Below are 20,200 nucleotides of genomic sequence, written 5' to 3' on the forward strand. Positions count from 1 at the left end.
TTTTTATATTCAGCTTTTACAATAACATTCTGGTTCAGGGGAGCATTTGTGACAAAATTATGTTACAACTGCAACCAATATTGCACCATTCACAAAACATCCCAGCCATTTCACAAGAGTGAATTTGACACCAAACCAAAGATCGAAAATACACATTTAATTTAAAATCATAATTAAAACTAAACAGAAAATGACTCTACCCTCCCAAGGGGACTGGAATGGAAGTTTTGTTGTCTACAGTTCTGGTTAGACCCCATTCAGAATACCGCATTCAGTTCTGGGCCCAACACCTCAAAAAAAATAGTTTTGAAAGAGCCATAGTGCAGATTCACCAGAATGATACATCTAGGGGTTTCAAGTCATTGGGTCAAAACCCTGGAACACCCTAACAGCACTAAGGGTGTACCTACAACACCATTAACTGCAGTGGATCAAAAGGTGGCTCATTAGCAGCTTTTCAAGGGCAATTCAGGATGGACAATAAAAGCTTTGGAATGTTGGCTCAGTTTTCTGATGCTAAGAAAACCACACTTTGGTAATCTTCCACAATGTCTGAGATTGCCTTAGAATTCTAGTCAGATACAGTATAGTAGCGAGCCAATCGGCCCTCTGTGCCTATGCTAACTCTTAAGAGTTATTCTGGCCCCTGTTCTTCCCCTACAATATTTTCCTTCTTCCACTATGTATTCAATTCCTTTTTGAAAGTTATTATTGAATCAGCTTCTATCACACTTTCAGGCAGTGTTCCAGATAATAAAACTCCCCATCAAATAATTTGTTTCTTACCTACCATTCCATTCTTTTCCCAAGTATCTTAAATCTGTGCCCTCTGGTTACCAATCTCCCTGTCACTGGAATGTTTCTCCTTATTTCCTGTATCAAAACTTTCCATGATTTTGAATATGTACATTACATCTCCCTTAACTTTCTCTTCCCAAAGTGAACCTCAGCTTCTCTAGCCTGTCACCCTGCTTATTTCCTTGATCAGCCATTTGATCCTCCATCCTCCTTTAAACCTGCTTTACTTAGTGAGTAAAAAAAACATATCAATTGTATATATGGCTACGGTACTCAGTCCACTGTCAGCTGGGAAAGACAGTGGAGTATGGTAGCAATATTTATTGTGTGGCTGTGACCTTGGGAACCAGCAGGACTGCAGAGCCCATTGAGATAGCTTGTGCCTCTGGAGGCACAGTGGAACCTGTTATTTTATTGTCTTGCAATTGACAACATTCAAGAAATTAAATTTAGTACAATGATCACAATGTTGCACTCTATTGCGACATTATTTAACAGCCTCAGATTGGAGAGAAGCTGCAGTGATTCAGTGTGAGCTATGGTTTTAGGATCAGTATTGAAATCAGGTTCCCACAGTTGAAAGATTGCAAAATGAAATAAATGTACCATCCCAAGAAAAGAGACAAGTCTTACAAAGGTCATTTAATTACAAATTGTATTTTTCAAATACACTGTACAGTTCCATTACAGATGTAGCCTGACGAATGGTGTCCATCGCCCCAATACAAAAAGAAATCACTGCCTACATTTCAGATCTTCATTGCATTTGCCAAGTTTTAGAAAAAGCAATTCTGTTTATATTATCACGGTTTACACAATTGATGCATTCAATTACTAATGAGAACAAACATGTATTAAAAAAAAATCAAAAATGCAGACTTTGTATTTAGTCCAGTATTACAGGCTGTTTTATCTGATCAATTCGATGCTCTGGCATCCACAGACATCATTTGACACAAAACTGTGCACATTTGCACTTTTTCTGTTAAAACACATATATACACTTGTGACACAGCCTCTAGGTTGCAAACCATGGTTGCTCTATAGTGGTCAAGACCTTCAAAAAGTTTAAAAACAAGAACACAAAAGCACTTCAGCAATTTATTTTTTAACATTATATTAAGAAAATAAACGAGCTGCAGGCATCTTACTTTTGTGGCTTATATCTTGGAATAAATGGAATGCCCAATACATATGAACACCTAATTTATGCTATTGAAATCCACACCACCATATATAAAATAACATACTATTTAATGATAAATAATAGTATTCAAATTAGGAAAAGAAAAGGCTTTCATTCTGTCCAGTGTAATGCAGACTCTACACCACATCCATTTGCAGAGAGTCCTTCCTATACAGAAAGCAAAATGTAATGTACATTGAAGCAGCAAAATCACACTCTGCAGGGAGAAATCCCACCTCTGGTTTGCATTGTGCTATCCCAACAGATGAGACTGAGAGATACTTCATAGTCCTCATTTTCAACACATCTATTTAAGTCCTTTTAAATTACGAGTGCCATTATATGTCAATTCAAAGTTCAGCCTTCAAGCACATCACCAGGTCATTAGGGACCTAGTATCTTGTTCATTAAATTACAAGATGCAATATGCATCATACATCTAGAAAGGGTTTACTTCGTCTTGGGCTTTTCTCTTTCCGTCTCTCCAATCGCTTGATGATCTCAGAGACAATGCAAACTGAGGAAGTGAGCCCCACCAAAAAAATAAGATCTAGAAGAGAAAAATTTGAAAAGATAATTAATACGTTGTGAAGATTATAACAGCAGTCTGAAATCATGACTTCTGCAAGGGGTTCACACACACCAAGTGGCAATGAAACACTATGGAATTCTCAAAAGTATTTCACATTACGACTTTGCCTTTCAAGGAAGAAGATTACAAAAAATCTTGAAAGGCTCAGGAAAACCACAATACACAAAATACGATTACAAACAAGAATATAAAGTCTAAGATAAGCAGAAATTAGATACAAGAATAATGGGTAATTTCAAAGGGATGGTACGGGAAATGTAACCTGGAATTCCAGCCTCGACCTGCCCTCAATCTAAAAGTGATCATTTCAAAAGCATAATCCCTGGTACACAAAGCAGCACTTTACACAGTTCAAACCATTCATGTTCTTCAGCACATATATCAAAATGATGTAAATAATCTTAGATCATATGGATTCCTTTTGGAAATGGAAGCAATAAAATCGCAGCCATCATAGATTATCATAGAATTTATAGCGCAGAAGGAGGCCATTCGGGCCATCTAGTCTGCACCGGCCCTTGGAAAGAGCACCCCACTTAAGGCCACGCCTCCACCCTATCCCCGTAACCCAGCAACCTCACCTAATCTTTTGGACACTAAGGGGAAATTTAGCATGGCCAATCCACCTAACCTGCACATCTTTGGATCGGAGGAAATCGGAGCACCCGGAGGAAACCCACGCAGACATGGGGAGAACATACAAACTCCACAAAGACAGCCACCCGAGGCCGGAATTGAACACAGGACCCTGAAGCTGTGAGGCAGCAGTGCTAACCGCTGTGCCACCATGGAAAGTACTTTTTCTTCCTATTTCTGTTAACATTTCAGAACATTGGTTTATACAAGTAAGCTAATTCAGATGAGTTTCTGAATCCGAATGAACCAATGGTACTCAGAATATAGCCCAATATAGAGGCACCAGCTCTTGGTTCTTGATCCATTGTCTTCTAATCTGCCAGACCAAAAGTGGGATATAGTACTGCTCCCTTTCGTTTTACAACATGTGATTAAGAGACAAGTATATCTCAGCTTTGATTAAGAAAATGAAAGAACAGATTGAAAGTCCTGTAGTTTGATATTTTTCCCTTTCTACCGGCCCCAATGTGGCTAATACATTCCTTCTCCAATGCCTGCATGATTAACTTCAATATTTTCCAAGACTTAATCTACAATTCCCTCAAAGGCAATGGGCGCGATTGAACCAAACGGGAGCGTGTTTAGCCGCATGTTTCCCGGCACTCGCAGCACCGAGAAATTCAACGATATCTATCGCAACTCTGGTTAGATATGGGGCCTCAGTGGCGAAAACACAGCCGAGGCCACATTAATCCCATTTCTTGGGCTGAGGAGCTTACCGAAACTCCTCGGTGCAGGGAGAGATCAGGAAGCCATTTTTAAATGTCGTCAAGATCCCTTGACCCCCAGACGCAACACCCAAACCCCCCTCCCGCAGCCCCTACTCACCTATAAGGAAGTCCCCCTCCCTGCACCCCACCTCACATGCACAGGGCACTCCCAGGCTCAATCACCACTGCGCACAAAATGCCATCTTGGAACCGCCAGCCTGCATCCTGGCAGTGACACCTGGGCTTAGCAATGCCACAGTGGCACTGCCAGAGTGCCACCTGTCCAGAGGGTAAGCACCTGGGGGCCTCCGATTCCCTGGGAGACCCCGACGAGTGCTGGTCCCTGTTTGTGGAGACCAGTCTGAATGTTGCTCGCCCAAGGTTTCCAAGGCAAAGGAGAAAGATCCCAGCGCCTTGGTTATCTCAGGGAACTGCATACTAGAAGACCAGCTGTCTCGCTCTAATATGCAGATTTGCCAAAAATGGTCCTGCCCACAATGGGCAGGCTTCCCATCGTGACATTGCTTGGAAACCATTGGTCGTGGCATTTACAGGCCATGTTGTGCGCGCGCAGCCCGTTGCTTTTCGAGTACAGCGTGGCCAGTAGGTGGCGCTCATTATCCTTAAATATCAGTTCAACTTGTGTATGTATATTAATTACTACTTTAGATGCATTTACTACTGTTGACACTCAGCTTTACTTCTCCTCTCTTACACTTAACCCTACTGTTCCTATACAATCTTGATATCTTACCTGACAAGGAAAAGGAGAACTTCCTCTAACCATTGACAAGACTGAAGCTATCCCATTTGGTTCTTGCCAGGCAATACATCTCAGTTGAATTCCATTTCTCTCTTTAGCTACACATTTAGAATGCACAAGCTTGAAGTCCTATTCAATCCTGGGTGGAGCTTCAAACTTCACATGTCCATTATTAAGACCACCACAATACCTGTATCTAGAGTTAGCATGGAAGTACAGCGAGTAATTAGAAAGGCAAATGGAATGTTGGCCTTATTGCAAAGCAGATGAAGTATACAAGTAGGGATTTGGTGAGACCACACCTGGAGTGCTGCATACTGGGATTTTGGTCTTACTGAAGCAGTTCAGAATGGTTCACTAGGCTGATTTCTGGGATGAAGGGCAGTAATCTGAGGAAAGGATGAGCAGCTTGAACTCCATGCAGTTTAAATATCAATCTTGGTTAATATGGTGATCAAGGGTTATGGGGAGAAGGCAGGGGAATGGGGATGAGAAAGTATCAGCCATGATTGAATGGCGGAGCAGACCCGATGGGCCGAGTGGCCTAATTCTGCTCCTTTGTCTTAAAAGAATGAAAGGTGATCTTATTGAAACATAAGATTCTGATTGGGTTCATCAAGATGTTGAGAGGATGTTTCCCCCTTGGGGAATCCAGAGTAGGGGGGCACAGTTTACAAATAACAGGTCTCCCTTAAGATGGAGGAATTTATTCGCTTAAGAGGGCCGTTAGTGTTTGAAATTCTCTTCCACAGCAAGCAGTGGAGGCTGCCTCATTGGATATATTCAAGATGGTGTTAAGAGATAAACTTGATATTCAAGGCGTCAAGGGTTAGGTGGGGACAGGCAGGAAAGTGGAGTTAAGCCCACAATCAGATCAGCTATGATCTTACTGAATGATGAAACAGGTTCAATGGGACAAATGGCCGACCCTATTACTCATGATTTTATCATCACCCCTACCATAATTTAAATGCGCATCCATGTTTTGCTACATGTAGGTTTGTGTAGATTTCTCAAACACTATCCTCTCAAGTGAGACATCACATAAACCACAACTCCCCAAGAAGTCCAGAACCTGTACCCCATTCCATATTAAACCCCATTCCTAAGACACATTGACTTCATTATGCTGGTCTTCAACAACAAAGCTCTTCATTTCATGGACCACCATCCTACCCTTGCCTCTAGCCCTTTATTACAGCTCAGATCCTCTACTTTTCTAAGTCTGTACTACTGTATGTCCTTCCCTCCCATCCACACCACCATGTCCAGTCAGTGATTCGGCCTTCTACCATCAAAACCCTCACTCTTGGAGTTTTCTTCCTAAACGTGTGTCCCTTTGTTTCTTTCCAACTTAAAGCTTCTTCAAAAAGTAACCACCACCTCTGGTCACCTCCCTTAATTTATGCTTAGTGTCTAATTTTCTCACGGTCATGTGAAGTGCTTTGTGATATCTTTTAAAATGTTAAACGGTATTTGATGGAGTGTAACCTATTGTTGGACGTGGCAGGTTTCCACCTGCCAATCTGCCAGTCCTATGATTGAAGTCAGAAGCTCACCGTGTGGTGCAAGGCAGGCACACAGTTTTTTTGTATTCCACTGTGGCCCTTAAGCAAGACATTAGTTCAGACTAAGTGACCAACAGAAATTTATGACAGCTTTGAATTTACATTAGTAAATACAGTCATGAACACAAGAAGGCTTAACTGTTTTGTGTCATTTCAATTCTTGTTTTCAAGCTAGTTATTATTCCACACCTCTTTTTTTCCCTCATCATATCCTCTGCACTCATCTAAACAATGACAGATAGAAAGAATACTAAATCACAGTTATTTTATAACTAATTGCCAAAAGTGGTGACTAGTAGTGAGGTTCTTTTAAATGACTGGACGCAGTGTAAGACAGTTGAGGGTGTAGATGTTCAAAATCCAGGCTTCAGTTTCCTGTGCTTACAATAAAAACAACACCTCACTTATGAAACACCAACGGCTTGTATTCCATGGATTTGGGTTCATACAAAATGCTGGAACAAAATATTGCAGAGTTCCTCACGTGCATTTCTGCAATTAGTTATCTTGTATTATGACTATTTACCTTTAATGACATTAATCTAATACAGTGAAAGTGCCAGAACTAGCCTCAAGAATGAATTTGTGATGATCAATGAAAATAATTTCGCAGATTTTTGTGAATATTGAATGGTGCCAAGGCTATTTAGCAGTCAATGTCATAAATATTTAGTAAAATAAAAACTAAATTGGAGAATGGCAAACCACAATAAAACGCTAAGTACGATGGAAATGTCAAGCAACTGACTGTGAAATCTGTGCAAAGCAAAGTTCTCACCTAGTATACTGAGGCTCTCTGTCTGGAAAACCTTCTGGAGCGGAGGGAAGTAAATAACCAGCAGTTGCCCCATGATGGACCCAAGTACAGCATAACAAAACATCCGGTTACTGCACAACCCAATTTCAAAAACAGATTTTGTCTGGAGAGGGAAGAAGGGGAGCAGAAAGGGAGAAATTAGGAGAATCATTTCCAGCCCCAACACAGGCGTCTTTTCATGAACGATGCACATATTTTGCTCAGCAATCTATGTCTGTTCAACTATTATCTTTATTAAGAGTGTTACCTATCAATACATCCTGAAAAGACATTTGAGAGTTAGGAGGAAACAGTGGTGGGGTAAGTGTTTGGCACAAGAACACAAGCTTCTCTTCATGGCAATTTTACTACCCAAAGAAATTTGTGCTAACTTCATAACACTGTATTTTTTGGCTACGTTTCAGTGTTGAGTTTAACTAAGATCATTAAAGATTCATTGATGCATTAATACAAATAAGCTTGAGGAAGTTATGTAATGGGAAAGAAAAAAAATCCTCTTTGGTGTCTAACAGCCTGAACTACATAAATATACTTCGGCTACAAGCCTTTCATATCCTACCTGTGACCTGGAACTCCATGCATTGAACATGTCAAAGAAAACAAAGCAGGTAAAGGTCATTGTTGTGTCGCGTGGCGTTATTACATTATCCTGTAACTGAGAAACACAGATAACAAACACAAAACTCATTATCAGCACACTATTTTTGATGCTTATGTTAAAAAACTAAATCTTTAAAACAAAGGGATTCACACATGGATCAAACTTACTCTGTAATATGTTTCATGCTTTTTTTAAACTAATATCTTTGTTAAAAACATAATTACGATTACCAATTTACTCAATTATCTAATTGGCTAGTAATTTTAAAATTGTTTGCACAGACAGAATAACTCCCATACTTCAAAGAAAAGACAGACTTCGCTGGTGCAATTGGCCAACTGGTTCTTACCTCCCTCCAGAAGACAAATAATGTCCCAGAAACAATGACGAGTGATGAAACCAGAATTTTAACAATCAGGTTTCTGGTCAGGATGCTGTCCTTTACATTTCTTGGAGGCTGTCTAATGACATCTTTGTCAACAGGTTCTACTCCCAGGCTGGACACAAAACAAAGGTGACTCAGAATGTTACTGCAATAGCTTGTCAACATTTTGCAAGATTGAAGAGCTTAGAGAGAACATTAGTACAAAGTCTGCTTTTCTTAAGCATATAAAGTGGAACAAGCATTTTAAATGTGCTGTAGGGGAACAAAACGCATGAAAGTCAATCAGATTTTTCCTTTTGATTGTTGTTTTCAAATTTGAGGCAGTTTAATCTTAATTATCAGGTTAACTGTGAGGTCCTTGACTCGAGTCTGTAAATTATATAATTTTGTAATGATAATGTGTTTCAAATCTATGCTTTTCTTCTTTGTTAGATGACCCCTGCATCCCCTAAAATAATTTCACCAATCATATTCAACTAAATTACGTTCCAATACAGCAGGGATGCACGATCACTATAAAACTGAAAATAAAATGTATTACGTCAGATGTAAAAAGCATAAATTTACTGGTAAACATGGCGACGTTCCTATCCACCCCACGACCCACTTTCTCTTGATCGCCCTGTCTTTTCTGCAGTTCAGTCCTCCTCACCATTGCAGTTGCTTTACATGCAGCGCAGTAGGTGCATGAAGTAGACAGAAAAAAGTCTTTCAGAAATAAAGTAAGAGATGCAACACAAAGCACAAGAGCTGAAAGTGAAAAGAAAGAGTAGAGAAAAAGAGCAGAAAGAGAAGTGAAGGAGGTTAAAAGAGAAAGAAGAGGACAGGGAAGAAAAATGAAGAACATGAGGGTAGTGAAAAGAGCAGTGATAAAGTAGGTGGCAGGTAAAAGGGAAAAGAAGGAACTTGAGGCAAGGAAAAGCGACATGGAACTGGTGAGGTGCACGGAGTCAGACTCCGATTAACAAAGTCCAAACTACATTTATTTCATCACAACTCTTAACAGGATAAGGGAAAAAAATACTGTTGTGGCGGATGAACAACTCACCATGAACAATGTCTTGGGATAACAACTACATATAATCAGACAAGTTAGTAGAGAGACATTTCATCAATGATCTGAACTTTTCCCTTTACCTCTGTGCTGGTGGTCCATCCATAATTATGTTAATCCATAAAATCTGCATTGCATTCAGTGGATTAGGAAAGTTCATCAACGTGGCTAGAGAAATCAACGTTAGAGCAGCTATACTCCTGAGAAAAAAAATCAAATTGCACAGAATTGCTATACAAGTTCATGTTTTATCATGGAGTAAGGAATTAACATAACTTTTAAGACCGTTTTACAGTTACCTATTTAAAATATTATATATTTATATTTAAATACTTTAAAAGTAAGCTTTTCCGTGACAAATTTCCTTCATGTTATCGACGTAGGTGATACTTACGTGCTAAGTTGGAATCTAACAAAATTTTTGATATTATTGTAAATTCCTTTACCCTCCTCAATTGCAGACCTGGAACAGAAAGTTTGACATTAACTGACATGGCTAGCACACTGGACAGATTGTAAGGACACATACTAAGGTGTGTTAGTCAACCAAAAGTGTTTTGTTCCACAAAGAGGTAATCAAGAGAATCCAGGCATTTTGCATTCTGTAACCGAGCACAGCATCATTCTGAGCTATGCAGTCATGTTGGGGGGAGGAATAACATAACAGAAGGCAGCCGTTTAGCTCCTCACGTCTGTCCCACCATTCAACAGGATCTGTGCTAATCTGCGACCCAACTCCAGCAACCATATTTGCCCCTTGTCCCTTAATTCCTTTGGTAAACAAAAATCCATCTATCGCAGATTTACAATTAACCTAGCATCAACCGTCATTTGTGAGAGAGATTTCCAAACTTCAATCACCCTGTGTGCAGCATTGTTTCCTAATTTTAATTTTTAAATAATGTCCCATTTCTGGAATCAAAATCAAAACACATTGGTGCAAATTTTGAAACATTTTTAAAATCAAACCAGCAGATGAAAAAGTATGGTTCAGGAATAAAGTTTTCAAATCTATTCTAAGTGTTCATTTGAACTTTCTTTTGCTCTTTTCTTACAATAAGGCCAATTATAGCTTATGATACGGCATTCTAACCTGTGTCTTAATTTTATGTAAGTGGTACAGCACACACTCTGTAGGGCAGCTTGGAGAACTGCATAAACATATAAAACAAAAATACATTTAAAAAGATTTGTCAGGGCAGAGGGCTGTAACCCCAGGCTGATGAAAGCACACATCCACATGTGCAGATGTCCGTAAGCTTCATCACAACTTCAGCTAATCTGATAGTACAGAATCCAGTAAATGATAAATTCTAACAAGGATCCTTTGGACTTTTTGGATGTAATTGCTGGTAATTCTTCATGGTGGAATCTCAAGATAAGGACAAATGTAAAAGCTTTATTTTAACCAGCTGGAACTCAAAATACCTTGACATACATCGGGATTGTTTGTAGTTCTGATAATGGTCATCAATCTGAAACATAGGTCTGGATTCTCCGTTTCGGTGGCTAAGTCTGCGAGAGGTTTCTGAGGGAAAATCGGCACCGACCCCTCACCGATTCAGAGACCGGTGAAGGGCTAGCAGCGGCACATGGTGAAACTCCCGGATCCCGCGCTGAAAACGGCTGGAGAATGGCCACGTCCCTGGCCGCGCATGAGCACAGCGGATCCGACCCGCCATCCGCAACCCCACAGGCCACCTCCTGGCCAACACAGCCCTCATGGAAGCTCCCCCGACCAGCAGCACGGAGTCTGGCCAAGTGTGATGGCACTGGACACAGTCCGCAGAAGCCACGACGGGTTCCCGACCCTGCGGAGCATGGCTGACCGGTGTCAAACCGGCGTTGGAGTCGATTCTCCGCCCGATTATGACAGTGTCGTCGGGCAACGGTGAATCCTGCCGCTTGACTCTGTTTCTCTCCATAAATGCTTCTTGATCTGCTGGGTTTATCCAGCAATTCTTGTTCTTATTTTCGGAAAAAACGTTCTGCAGTTCACATCACTCAGCACTCTATTACATAATGATTGGTAGGAATGGCAGAAAGTACAACTTACATTATCGTCTTAAAGTCATCGTCTACAAGGATCATGTCCGCTGCTTCCTTGCAGACATCGGTCCCAGTCTGTCCCATTGCCACTCCAATATCAGCCGCCTTCAATGCAACAGCATCATTTACTCCATCCCCGGTCATTGCTACCACAGCACCATTGTTCTGTAAAGCCTGGAGTAAGGCAAATAGAAGAAAGTGGCTAATGTTAGAGAGTAGCCTGGGAAAGGGTTGGACCACTCAAGGACAGGGGAAGAAATCTATGCTTGGAACCACAGGAAATGGGCGAGGTACTAAATGAGTACTTTGCATCAGTATTCACCAAAGAGAAAGACTTGGTGGATGATGAGTGGGGAAGGATGTGTAGATAGTCTGGGTCACATTGAGATCAAAAAGGTGGTGGTGTTCGGCATTTTGAAGAACATCAAGGTAGACAAGGCCCCAGGGCCTAATGGAATCTACTCCAGAACACTGAGGGACGCAAGGAAGGAAATTTTTGCGGCTTGACAGGAATCTTTTTGTCCTCATTGGCTGCAGGCAAGGTCCCAGAGGATTGGACAATAGCCAATGTTGCTCCTTTGTAAATTACAGGCCGATGAGCCTTGCGTCAGTAGTAGGGAAATTATTGGAGAAGATTCTTCGAGACAGGATTTACTCCCATTTGGAAGCAAGTGGATGTATTTGCGAGAGGCAACATGGTTTTGTGAAGGGGAAGTTGTGTCTCGTTAACTTGATCGAGTTTTTCGAGGAAGTGACAAAGATGATTGATGAGGGAGCTTGAGCTGCTTGATGTGGGAGCTGGCAGATCTCATTGCGAGCTGCAGCGACCACATCTGCAGTAAGTGTTGGTTGCTCGAAGAGCTCTGGCTCAGAGTTGATGAGCTGGAGTCTGAGCTTCAAACACTGAGGCACATCCGGGAGGGGGAGACTTACCTGGACACTGTGTTTCAGGAGGCAGTCACACCTGTCAGAGTAAGTAGTTTAAATCCTGCCAGTGGCCAGGGACAGCAGGGTGTGACTGCAAGTCAGGCAGGTAAAGGGAACCAGCAGTCAGGAACTCAGGAGCCTCAGCCCTTGACTCTGTCCAACAGGTATGAGGCACTTGCTCCCTGTGTGGATGGCGAACAGAGTTGCAGGAAGGATGAGTCAGCTGACCAAGGCATCATGGTTCAGGCCATTCAAGGGGAGGGAGTAAATAGGCAAGTTGTAGTTGTAGGGGATTCTATTATCAGGGGGATAGATAGTATCCTTTGTGAGCAGGATAAAGAGTCCCGCATTGTATGTTGCCTGCCCGGTGCTAGGGTGCGGGACATCTCTGACCGGCTTGAAAGGATACTGGAGAGGGAGGGGGAGGATCCAGTTGTTGTGGTCCATGTCGGTACCAACAACATAGGCAAGTCTAGGAAATAGGACCTGTTTAGAGATCATAAAGAGCTAGGATTCAAATTAAAAAACAGGTCCTCAAGGGTCATAATCTCCGGATTACTGCCCGAGCCACGTGCAAATTGGCATAGGGAGGCAAGAATAAGGGAAGTTAACACGTGGCTGAAAGAGTGGTGTGGGAATGAGGGGTTCCTTTTCATGGGACACTGGCATCAGTTTTGGGACAGGGGGGACCTATACCGTTGGGATGGTCTCCACCTGAACCGAGCTGGGACCAGTGTTCTGGCGAAAAGAGTAAATAGGGTGGTCAATAGGACTTTAAACTAAAGATTGGGGGGGAAGGGAAAGTCAGGGAACCAAGAGGTGAAGTAATCAGCGGGGAGCGCAGCTGCTTAGGAATACAAAAAAACACGAACAGACAAAACTCAAAAGTGGTTACGATTGTCCCCATCCCACAAAATATGACACAGTGTATGGAAAGGCTCAGTAAACCAAGGTCCACCACACTAAGAAAACAAAAAGGGACGGTCAATAGAGAATTAAAGGTGCTATATTTAAATGCGCGCAGTGTACGGAACAAGGTAGATGAGCTTGTGGCCCAGATTGTGACTGGCAGGTATGATGCGGTAGGCATCACAGAGACATGGTTGCAGGGGGTTCAGGACTGGCATTTAAACATCCAGGGATTCACAACCTATCGAAAAGACAGAGAGGTGGGCAGAGGGGGCGGGGTTGCCTTGTTAATTAGGAATTAAATTAAATCAATAGCACTAAACGACATAGGGTCAGATGATGTGGAGTCTGTGTGGGTAGAGTTGAGGAACCACAAAGGCAAAAAAAAAATAATGGGAGTTATGTACAGGCCTCCTAACAGTGGTCAGGACCAGGGGCACAAAATGCACCACAAAATAGAAAGTGCATGTCAGAAAGGCAAGGTCACAGTGATCATGGGGGACTTTAATATGCAGGTGGACTGGGTAAATAATACTGCCAGTGGACCCAAGGAAAGGGAATTCATTGAATGTTTACAGGAGGGCTTTTTGGAACAGCTTGTGATGGAGCCCGAGGGAACAGGCCATTCTGGACTTAGTGTTATGTAATGAGCCGGACTTGATTAAAGATCTTAAAGTAAGGGAGCACTTAGGAGGCAGTGATCATAATATGGTCGAATTCAATCTCCAATTTGAAAGAAAGAAGGTAGAATCAGATGTAAAGGTGTTACAGTTAAATAAAGGTAACTACAGGGGCATGAGGGAGGAACTGAAGAAAATCGACTGGGAGCAGAGCCTAGTGGGAAAGATAGTAGAACAGCAATAGCAGGAGTTTCTGGGAGTAATTGAGGACACAGTACAGAGGTTCATCCCAAAGAAAAGAAAGGTTATCAGAGAGGGGATTAGGCAGCCATGGCTGACAAAGGAAGTTAGGGAATGCATCAAAGCAAAAGAGAAAGCCTATAATGTGGCAAAGAGTAGTGGGAAGTCAGAAGATTGGGAAGGCTACTAAAACAAACAGAGGATAACAAAAAGAGAGATAAGGAAAGAGAGGATCAAATTTGAAGGTAGGCTAGCCAGTAACATTAGGAATGATAGTAAAAGTTTCTTTAAATACATTAAAAACAAACGGGAGGCAAAAGTTGACTTTGGGCCGCTCCAAAATGACGCTGGTAATTTTGTGATGGGAGACAAGGAAATAGCTGAGGAACTGAATAAGTACTTTGCGTCAGTCTTCACAGTAGAAGACATGAGTAATATCTCAACAATTCCGGAGAGTCAGGGGGCAGAGTTGAATATGGTAGCCATCACAAAGGAGAAAGTGCTAGAGAAACTAAGAGGTCTAAAAATTGATAAATCCACGGGCCCAGATGGGCTACATCCTAGAGTTCTAAAGGAGATAGCTGAAGAAATAGTGGAGGCATTAGTTATGATCTTTCAAAAGTCACTGGAGTCAGGGAAAGTCCCAGAGGATTGGAAAATCGCTGTTGTAACCCCCCCTTGATCAAGAAGGGAACAAGGAAAAAGATGGAAAATTATAGGCCAATTAGCCTAACTTCGGTTGTTGGCAAGATTCTAGAATCCATTGTTAAGGATGAGATTTCTAAATTCTTGGAAGTGCAGGGTCGGATTAGGACAAGTCAGCATCGATTTAGTAAGGGGAGGTCGTGCCTGACCAACCTGTTAGAGTTCTTTGAAGAGATAACAAATAGGTTAGACCAAGGAGAGCCAATGGATGTTATCTATCTTGACTTCCAAAAGGCCTTTGATAGGTGCCTCACGGGAGACTGCTGAGTAAAATAAGGGCCCATGGTATTCGAGGCAAGGTACTAACATGGATTGCCGATTGGCTGTCAGGCAGAAGGCAGAGAGTTGGGATAAAAGGTTCTTTTTCGGAATGGCAACCGATGACGAGTGGTGTCCCGCAGGGTTCAGTGTTGGGGCCACAGCTGTTCTCCTTATATATTAACGATCTAGATGACGGGACTGAGGGCATTCTGGCTAAGTTTGCCGATGATACAAAGATAGGTGGAGGGGCAGGTAGTATGGAGGAGGTGGGGAGGCTGCAGAAAGATTTAGACAGTTTAAGAGAGTGGTCCAAGAAATGGCTGATGAAATTCAATGTGGGCAAGTGCGAGGTCTTGCACTTTGGAAAAAAGAATAGAGGCGTGGACTATTTTCTAAACGGTGACAAAATTCATAATGCTGAAGTGCAAAGGGACTTGGGAGTCCTAGTCCAGGATTCTCTAAAGGTAAACTTGCAGGTTGAGTCCGTAATTAAGAAAGCAAATGCAATGTTGTCATTCATCTCAAGAGGCTTGGAATATAAAAGCAGGGATGTACTTCTGAAGCTTTATAAAGCATTGGTTAGGCCCCATTTAGAATACTGTGAGCAATTTTGAGCCCCACACCTCAGGAAGGACATACTGGCACTGGAGCGGGTCCAGCGGAGATTCACACGGATGATCCCAGGAATGGTAGGCCTAACATACGATGAACGTCTGAGGATCCTGGGATTATATTCATTGGAGTTTAGGAGGTTGAGGGGAGATCTAATAGAAACTTACAAGATAATGAATGGCTTAGATAGGGTGGATATAGGGAAGTTGCTTCCATTAGCAGGGGAGACTAGGACCCGGGGGCACAGCCTTAGAATAAAAGGGAGTTACTTTAGAACAGAGATGAGGAGAAATTTCTTCAGCCAGAGAGTGGTGGGTCTGTGGAATTCATTGCCACAGAGGGCGGTGGAGGCCGGGACGTTGAGTGTCTTTAAGACAGAAGTTGATAAATTTTTGATTTCTCGAGGAATTAAGGGCTATGGAGAGAGAGCGGGTAAATGGAGTTGAAATCAGCCATGATTGAATGGTGGAGTGGACTCGATGGGCCGAATGGCCTTACTTCCGCTCCTGTGTCTTATGGTAGGGCAGTGGATGTTGTCTACATGGACTTCAGTAAGGCTGTGACAAGGTCCCTCACGGCAGACTGGTACAGAAGGTGAAGTCGCATGGGATCAGAGGTGAGCTGACGCGGTGGATACCGAACTGGCTCAATCATAGAAGACAGAGAGTAGGAGTGGAAGGATGTTTTTCTGATTGGAGGGCTATGACTAGTGGTGTTCCACAAGGATCAGTGCTGGGACCTTTGCTGTTTGCAGTATATATAAATGATTTGGAGGAAAATGTAACAGGTCTGATTAGTAAGTTTGCGGACGACACAAAGGTTGGTGAAATTGCGGATAGCGATGAGGACTGTCAGAGGATACAGCAGGATATAGATCAGTTAGAGACTTGGGCGGAGAGATGGCAGATGGGGTTTTAAAAATAATTAATAGTTATGAAGAAAGAAATGATAAACTGGGAGCAAGTTTCCATGGAACATTAACATTTAAGAGGTCAATCTATGCAGAGTTTCAAAATTATGGAAGGTTTTAATTGTGTCTGAGGTGTGGCGAATTGAAAAGGACACAAACATAGGACTATCACCAGAGCAGTGAAGAATTTAGAAATTGTTTCAGGGAGTTTTTAGAAGATTGAATACATGACAATATCTGGCTATTAAAGCAGATTTTGCATTCAGGCTAAGTCTGTATACTTTAAAAGGGAAATTAGCTGCATAGTGAAACTAAGGAATACAAAATAATGCAGGAAAATGGGATGACGGTAGATATTATCTAAAGAAACTGCGCAAGCACAAATTTAATGAGCCATCCTCCCCTTCTGTAATTTCAATTAAGCGATATACCACTCCCCCAGCAATTCAAAAGAATTTGTGAAGGTGCTCCAAGAAAGATGTCAGCATATTATGCAATTTGGGATCAGACTAGCTCCATTAGGTGGTTTATTCAAAATTTGCTGTGCTATTTGAATTAAATATGAATTTTCATTCAAGTGATCTTTTTTTTTTATTTTAAATTTTAAGTACCCACTTCATTTTCCCAATTAAGGGGCAATTTAGCATGGCCAATCCACCGAACCTGCACATCTTTGGGTTGTGGAGGCGAAACCCACGCAGACACTGGAGAATGTGCAAACTCCACATGGACAGTGCCCCAGAGCCGGGATCGAACCCGGGTCGTCAGCGGAGCGAGGCAGCTGTGCTAACCACTGCTCCACCGTGCCGCCCTCCACTTCCCATGATCATTAGGCAGTTCAGTTTGAATTCAGCCACCAAAAGGTTTTATACCTGGATAAAACAGATCATGAGGCAGTCAGAATAAATTAGCAAAGAGATATGAAATAAAATTTATGATCAAGTGACCTCAAACTGAAAGGCATATTATTGGCGTATTAAAATAATTAATTTTATGTAGACACTGCAAATACCCAGTTCATTTTGTTCACTTACCTTCTAACCTCAAATAATTTAAGTGAAGAGTGATTTTATTAATAGCACTTGGAGAGATTTTAAAAGTGGCTTCTAAAAAGAAAAGGCCTCAAAATTCACCATACACATAGATACTCTGAGAAATTGTATATTCTAGCTTGTTAATGGTAATTAGTTGCAATCCATGAAGGACCATTGGAATCTCTCCCGATTAGAGAGAGGCAATTGGTTATCTGGCTTGAAGAGCACCACACCACTCCCCATTAAGCATGGGTCAGGGATTGGCCTCCAAGAAGTAGGTTAGCTGACAGAAATATGGACTATAAAGTAAATTAAACTACAGAGCAATTTACTGAGCTATCTTTGTAGACTATGAACTGTTGTTATAAAGTCACCATAGTCTCCGACGACCATAGGCTGGCTTTCTCCATTGGGGGTGGGGGAGAGCTGACTGGTGGTGATTTAACCAGAGGATCACCACACCTCAGGCGAGGGGCAAGGTTGAGAAGGCAGGTCTTCCTGAATAACCTCAGCCGGTACGGGATTTGAACCAGCGCTGTTGGCGTTGCTCTGCATCACAAACCAGCCGTCCAGCCAACTGAGCTAAACCAGCCCCCACTGTCATAATACTAAGGAGCAGGGCAGCACGGTGGTGAAGTGGTTATAGCACTGCTGCCTCACGGCGCCGGGGTCCCAGGTTCGATCCCAGCCCTGGGTCACTGTCCGTGTGGAGTTTGTACATTCTCCCCGTGTCAGCGTGGGTTTCGTCCCCACAACCCAAAGATGTGCAGGCTAGGTGGATTGACCACGCGAGATTGCCCCTCAATTGGGAAATATGAATTGGGTACTCAAATTGGGTTCCCGTACCAGCTCCCCGAACAGGCGCCGGAATGTGGCGACTAGAGGCTTTTCACAGTAACTTCATTTGAAGCCTACTTGTGACAATAAGCGATTTTCATTTCATTTTCATTTCAAACTTAAAAATATAATACCAAGGAACAAAATGATAGTCCATCTTCAAAGCTGTCTCTTCCTTATGGCAGTTACCTTTATAATCTTTAGTTTGTGTCGTGGACTAGATCTGTAAAACACTGCTATCTGTGAAAACACAATTGAATTAAGTCTAACATCACTTAAAGATAAGTAAAGATGACACTCATTTAAAATAGACAATCATTATGGGAATTACTTCTTTCCTTTATCCTGTCTGCAAACAAACATATATTTTCTAAAAAACATTTTCCCATAGCAGGATATGGCAACAGAGAGATTAAGATTATTAAAGTCACTGAATGTCATCCTTCTAGCAGCTCACCCAGACAAATATATTTGACATTCTTTTGTTTTTTTAAGTCATGATGCCATCGGCAGTTTTAAGTAACCAAATTGATGTTTTTTTAAAGCCACCCCTCACATATACAAATTCACATTGGTACTTATTTTAGAACTGTGCAATCCAAGTTATACATTCAATGCTCAGAATACTCCAAATGGGGTCTGACCAGAGCCTTATACAGTCTTAAAAGTACATCTCTGCTCTTGTATTCTAGCCCTCTAAACATGAATGCTAATATTGCATTTGCCTTCCTAACTGACGACTGAACCTGCACCTTAACCTTAAGAGACTCTTGAACTAGGACTCGTAAGTGAATTTGTGCTTCTGATTTCCCAATCCTTTTTCCATTTAGAAAATAGTCTATGCCTTGTTGCCTCAGTGTGGGGCAAACACCGCATCACAACAGAAAAACTGTAGTAGGATGGAACCCAAGATCAAGTTTTGTCATATTCAGCAATTAAATAGAGTTTTGTTGCTCTATTTCATTAGTTCCATACGCTGTAATGCACTGTTAATAGTGGTTAAAAGCAACTTGTGCAATTAATAATTGTAAGACAAATTGTTTTTTTTAAGCTATGGAGCAATTTTGTTCTGTGAGCTAGACAAACAATTGGAGGCCAAGTGTAATTGCTTCTCCAAATACTCAAACACAATGGAGCCAGTCTAAGGGACAGATTTGTAGCAAGTCTGTGAATGTTCTGAAGCTGAAGACAGTGCAGCAGCATCGTTTAGAGCCAGTTCTGTTATACATTGTTCTCACTTACACAAACAAATGTATTGATTCTTCTTTGCTGAGCCTCATACTAATAATCATCCATGTCTTTGTAAAGTAAGGTTTCACTCAACATCAGATATAGCATACCTTTTGTACTATTTGCGAAAGCTGTTGAATATCCAGTGAATCTATTTCTTCTCCTGAGAGTGTTTGGGATCCTTTGGAATACAAACCCAAACGGGTGGCTGTATACAAATTTTTTAAAAATTTAAGCAAGTGGACATGAAGTATCCATTTTTATCCAGTTTAAGCACTGTACAAAATTTAAAATATGTATATATCCAATATCAAATTATTCCAAATACCCTGTACTTCATCTTAAAACTAAATAAAGAATAAAACTAAACCAACAACATTCTTTACTTCCATTTATTATTCAGCTAATTGATGATATTTTGGTCAGTAAGTTTACTGAATGATCTTCATCTGCATAACAGGAAAATGTTTCAGGGAGATTTTACATTGCTATTTGGACTAGCCATGGAAATGGGCTTATTAAAATGGTCGGTCAGTTTAACTTACCATGTTTAACAACTTTCTCAAATTAATTTAATTCTGTTTTTATTCTCCGCACTTTAAAGTACATGCAATTATCCCTGGCTTACTAACTTAATAGATTGCCTGTACCGCCTGCACACATCCTTGGCAAACTTAACGGTCTTCTTTAAATCGATTCTCAGCTTCAACTTGTGCTTCCCCAGACTTGAGTCTCTGAGTGTACCAGAGTTACTTA

General features: G+C 41.5%; 1 protein-coding gene across 2 annotated transcripts in view; it reads right to left on the reverse strand.

Annotated features, from left to right (window-relative positions):
• Window positions 1-1,421: 1,421 nt before the first annotated feature.
• atp2c1 (ATPase secretory pathway Ca2+ transporting 1) overlaps window positions 1,422-20,200 on the reverse strand; it is a 146,079-nt gene continuing 127,300 nt past the window's right edge. For both annotated transcript variants that reach the window (XM_072510101.1, XM_072510102.1), the window contains 9 exons: window positions 19,555-19,652; window positions 18,404-18,454; window positions 11,167-11,333; window positions 9,505-9,573; window positions 9,194-9,310; window positions 8,021-8,168; window positions 7,630-7,725; window positions 7,032-7,173; window positions 1,422-2,534 (listed from right to left, as the gene is read on the reverse strand). In XM_072510101.1, coding sequence (XP_072366202.1) covers window positions 2,416-2,534; window positions 7,032-7,173; window positions 7,630-7,725; window positions 8,021-8,168; window positions 9,194-9,310; window positions 9,505-9,573; window positions 11,167-11,333; window positions 18,404-18,454; window positions 19,555-19,652 — 1,007 coding nt within the window. In that variant the 3' untranslated portion in view covers window positions 1,422-2,415. The remainder of the gene's footprint in view (window positions 2,535-7,031; window positions 7,174-7,629; window positions 7,726-8,020; window positions 8,169-9,193; window positions 9,311-9,504; window positions 9,574-11,166; window positions 11,334-18,403; window positions 18,455-19,554; window positions 19,653-20,200) is intronic.

This window comes from Scyliorhinus torazame, chromosome 6, assembly GCF_047496885.1.
Source record: "Scyliorhinus torazame isolate Kashiwa2021f chromosome 6, sScyTor2.1, whole genome shotgun sequence".
Lineage (NCBI taxonomy): Eukaryota > Metazoa > Chordata > Chondrichthyes > Carcharhiniformes > Scyliorhinidae > Scyliorhinus > Scyliorhinus torazame.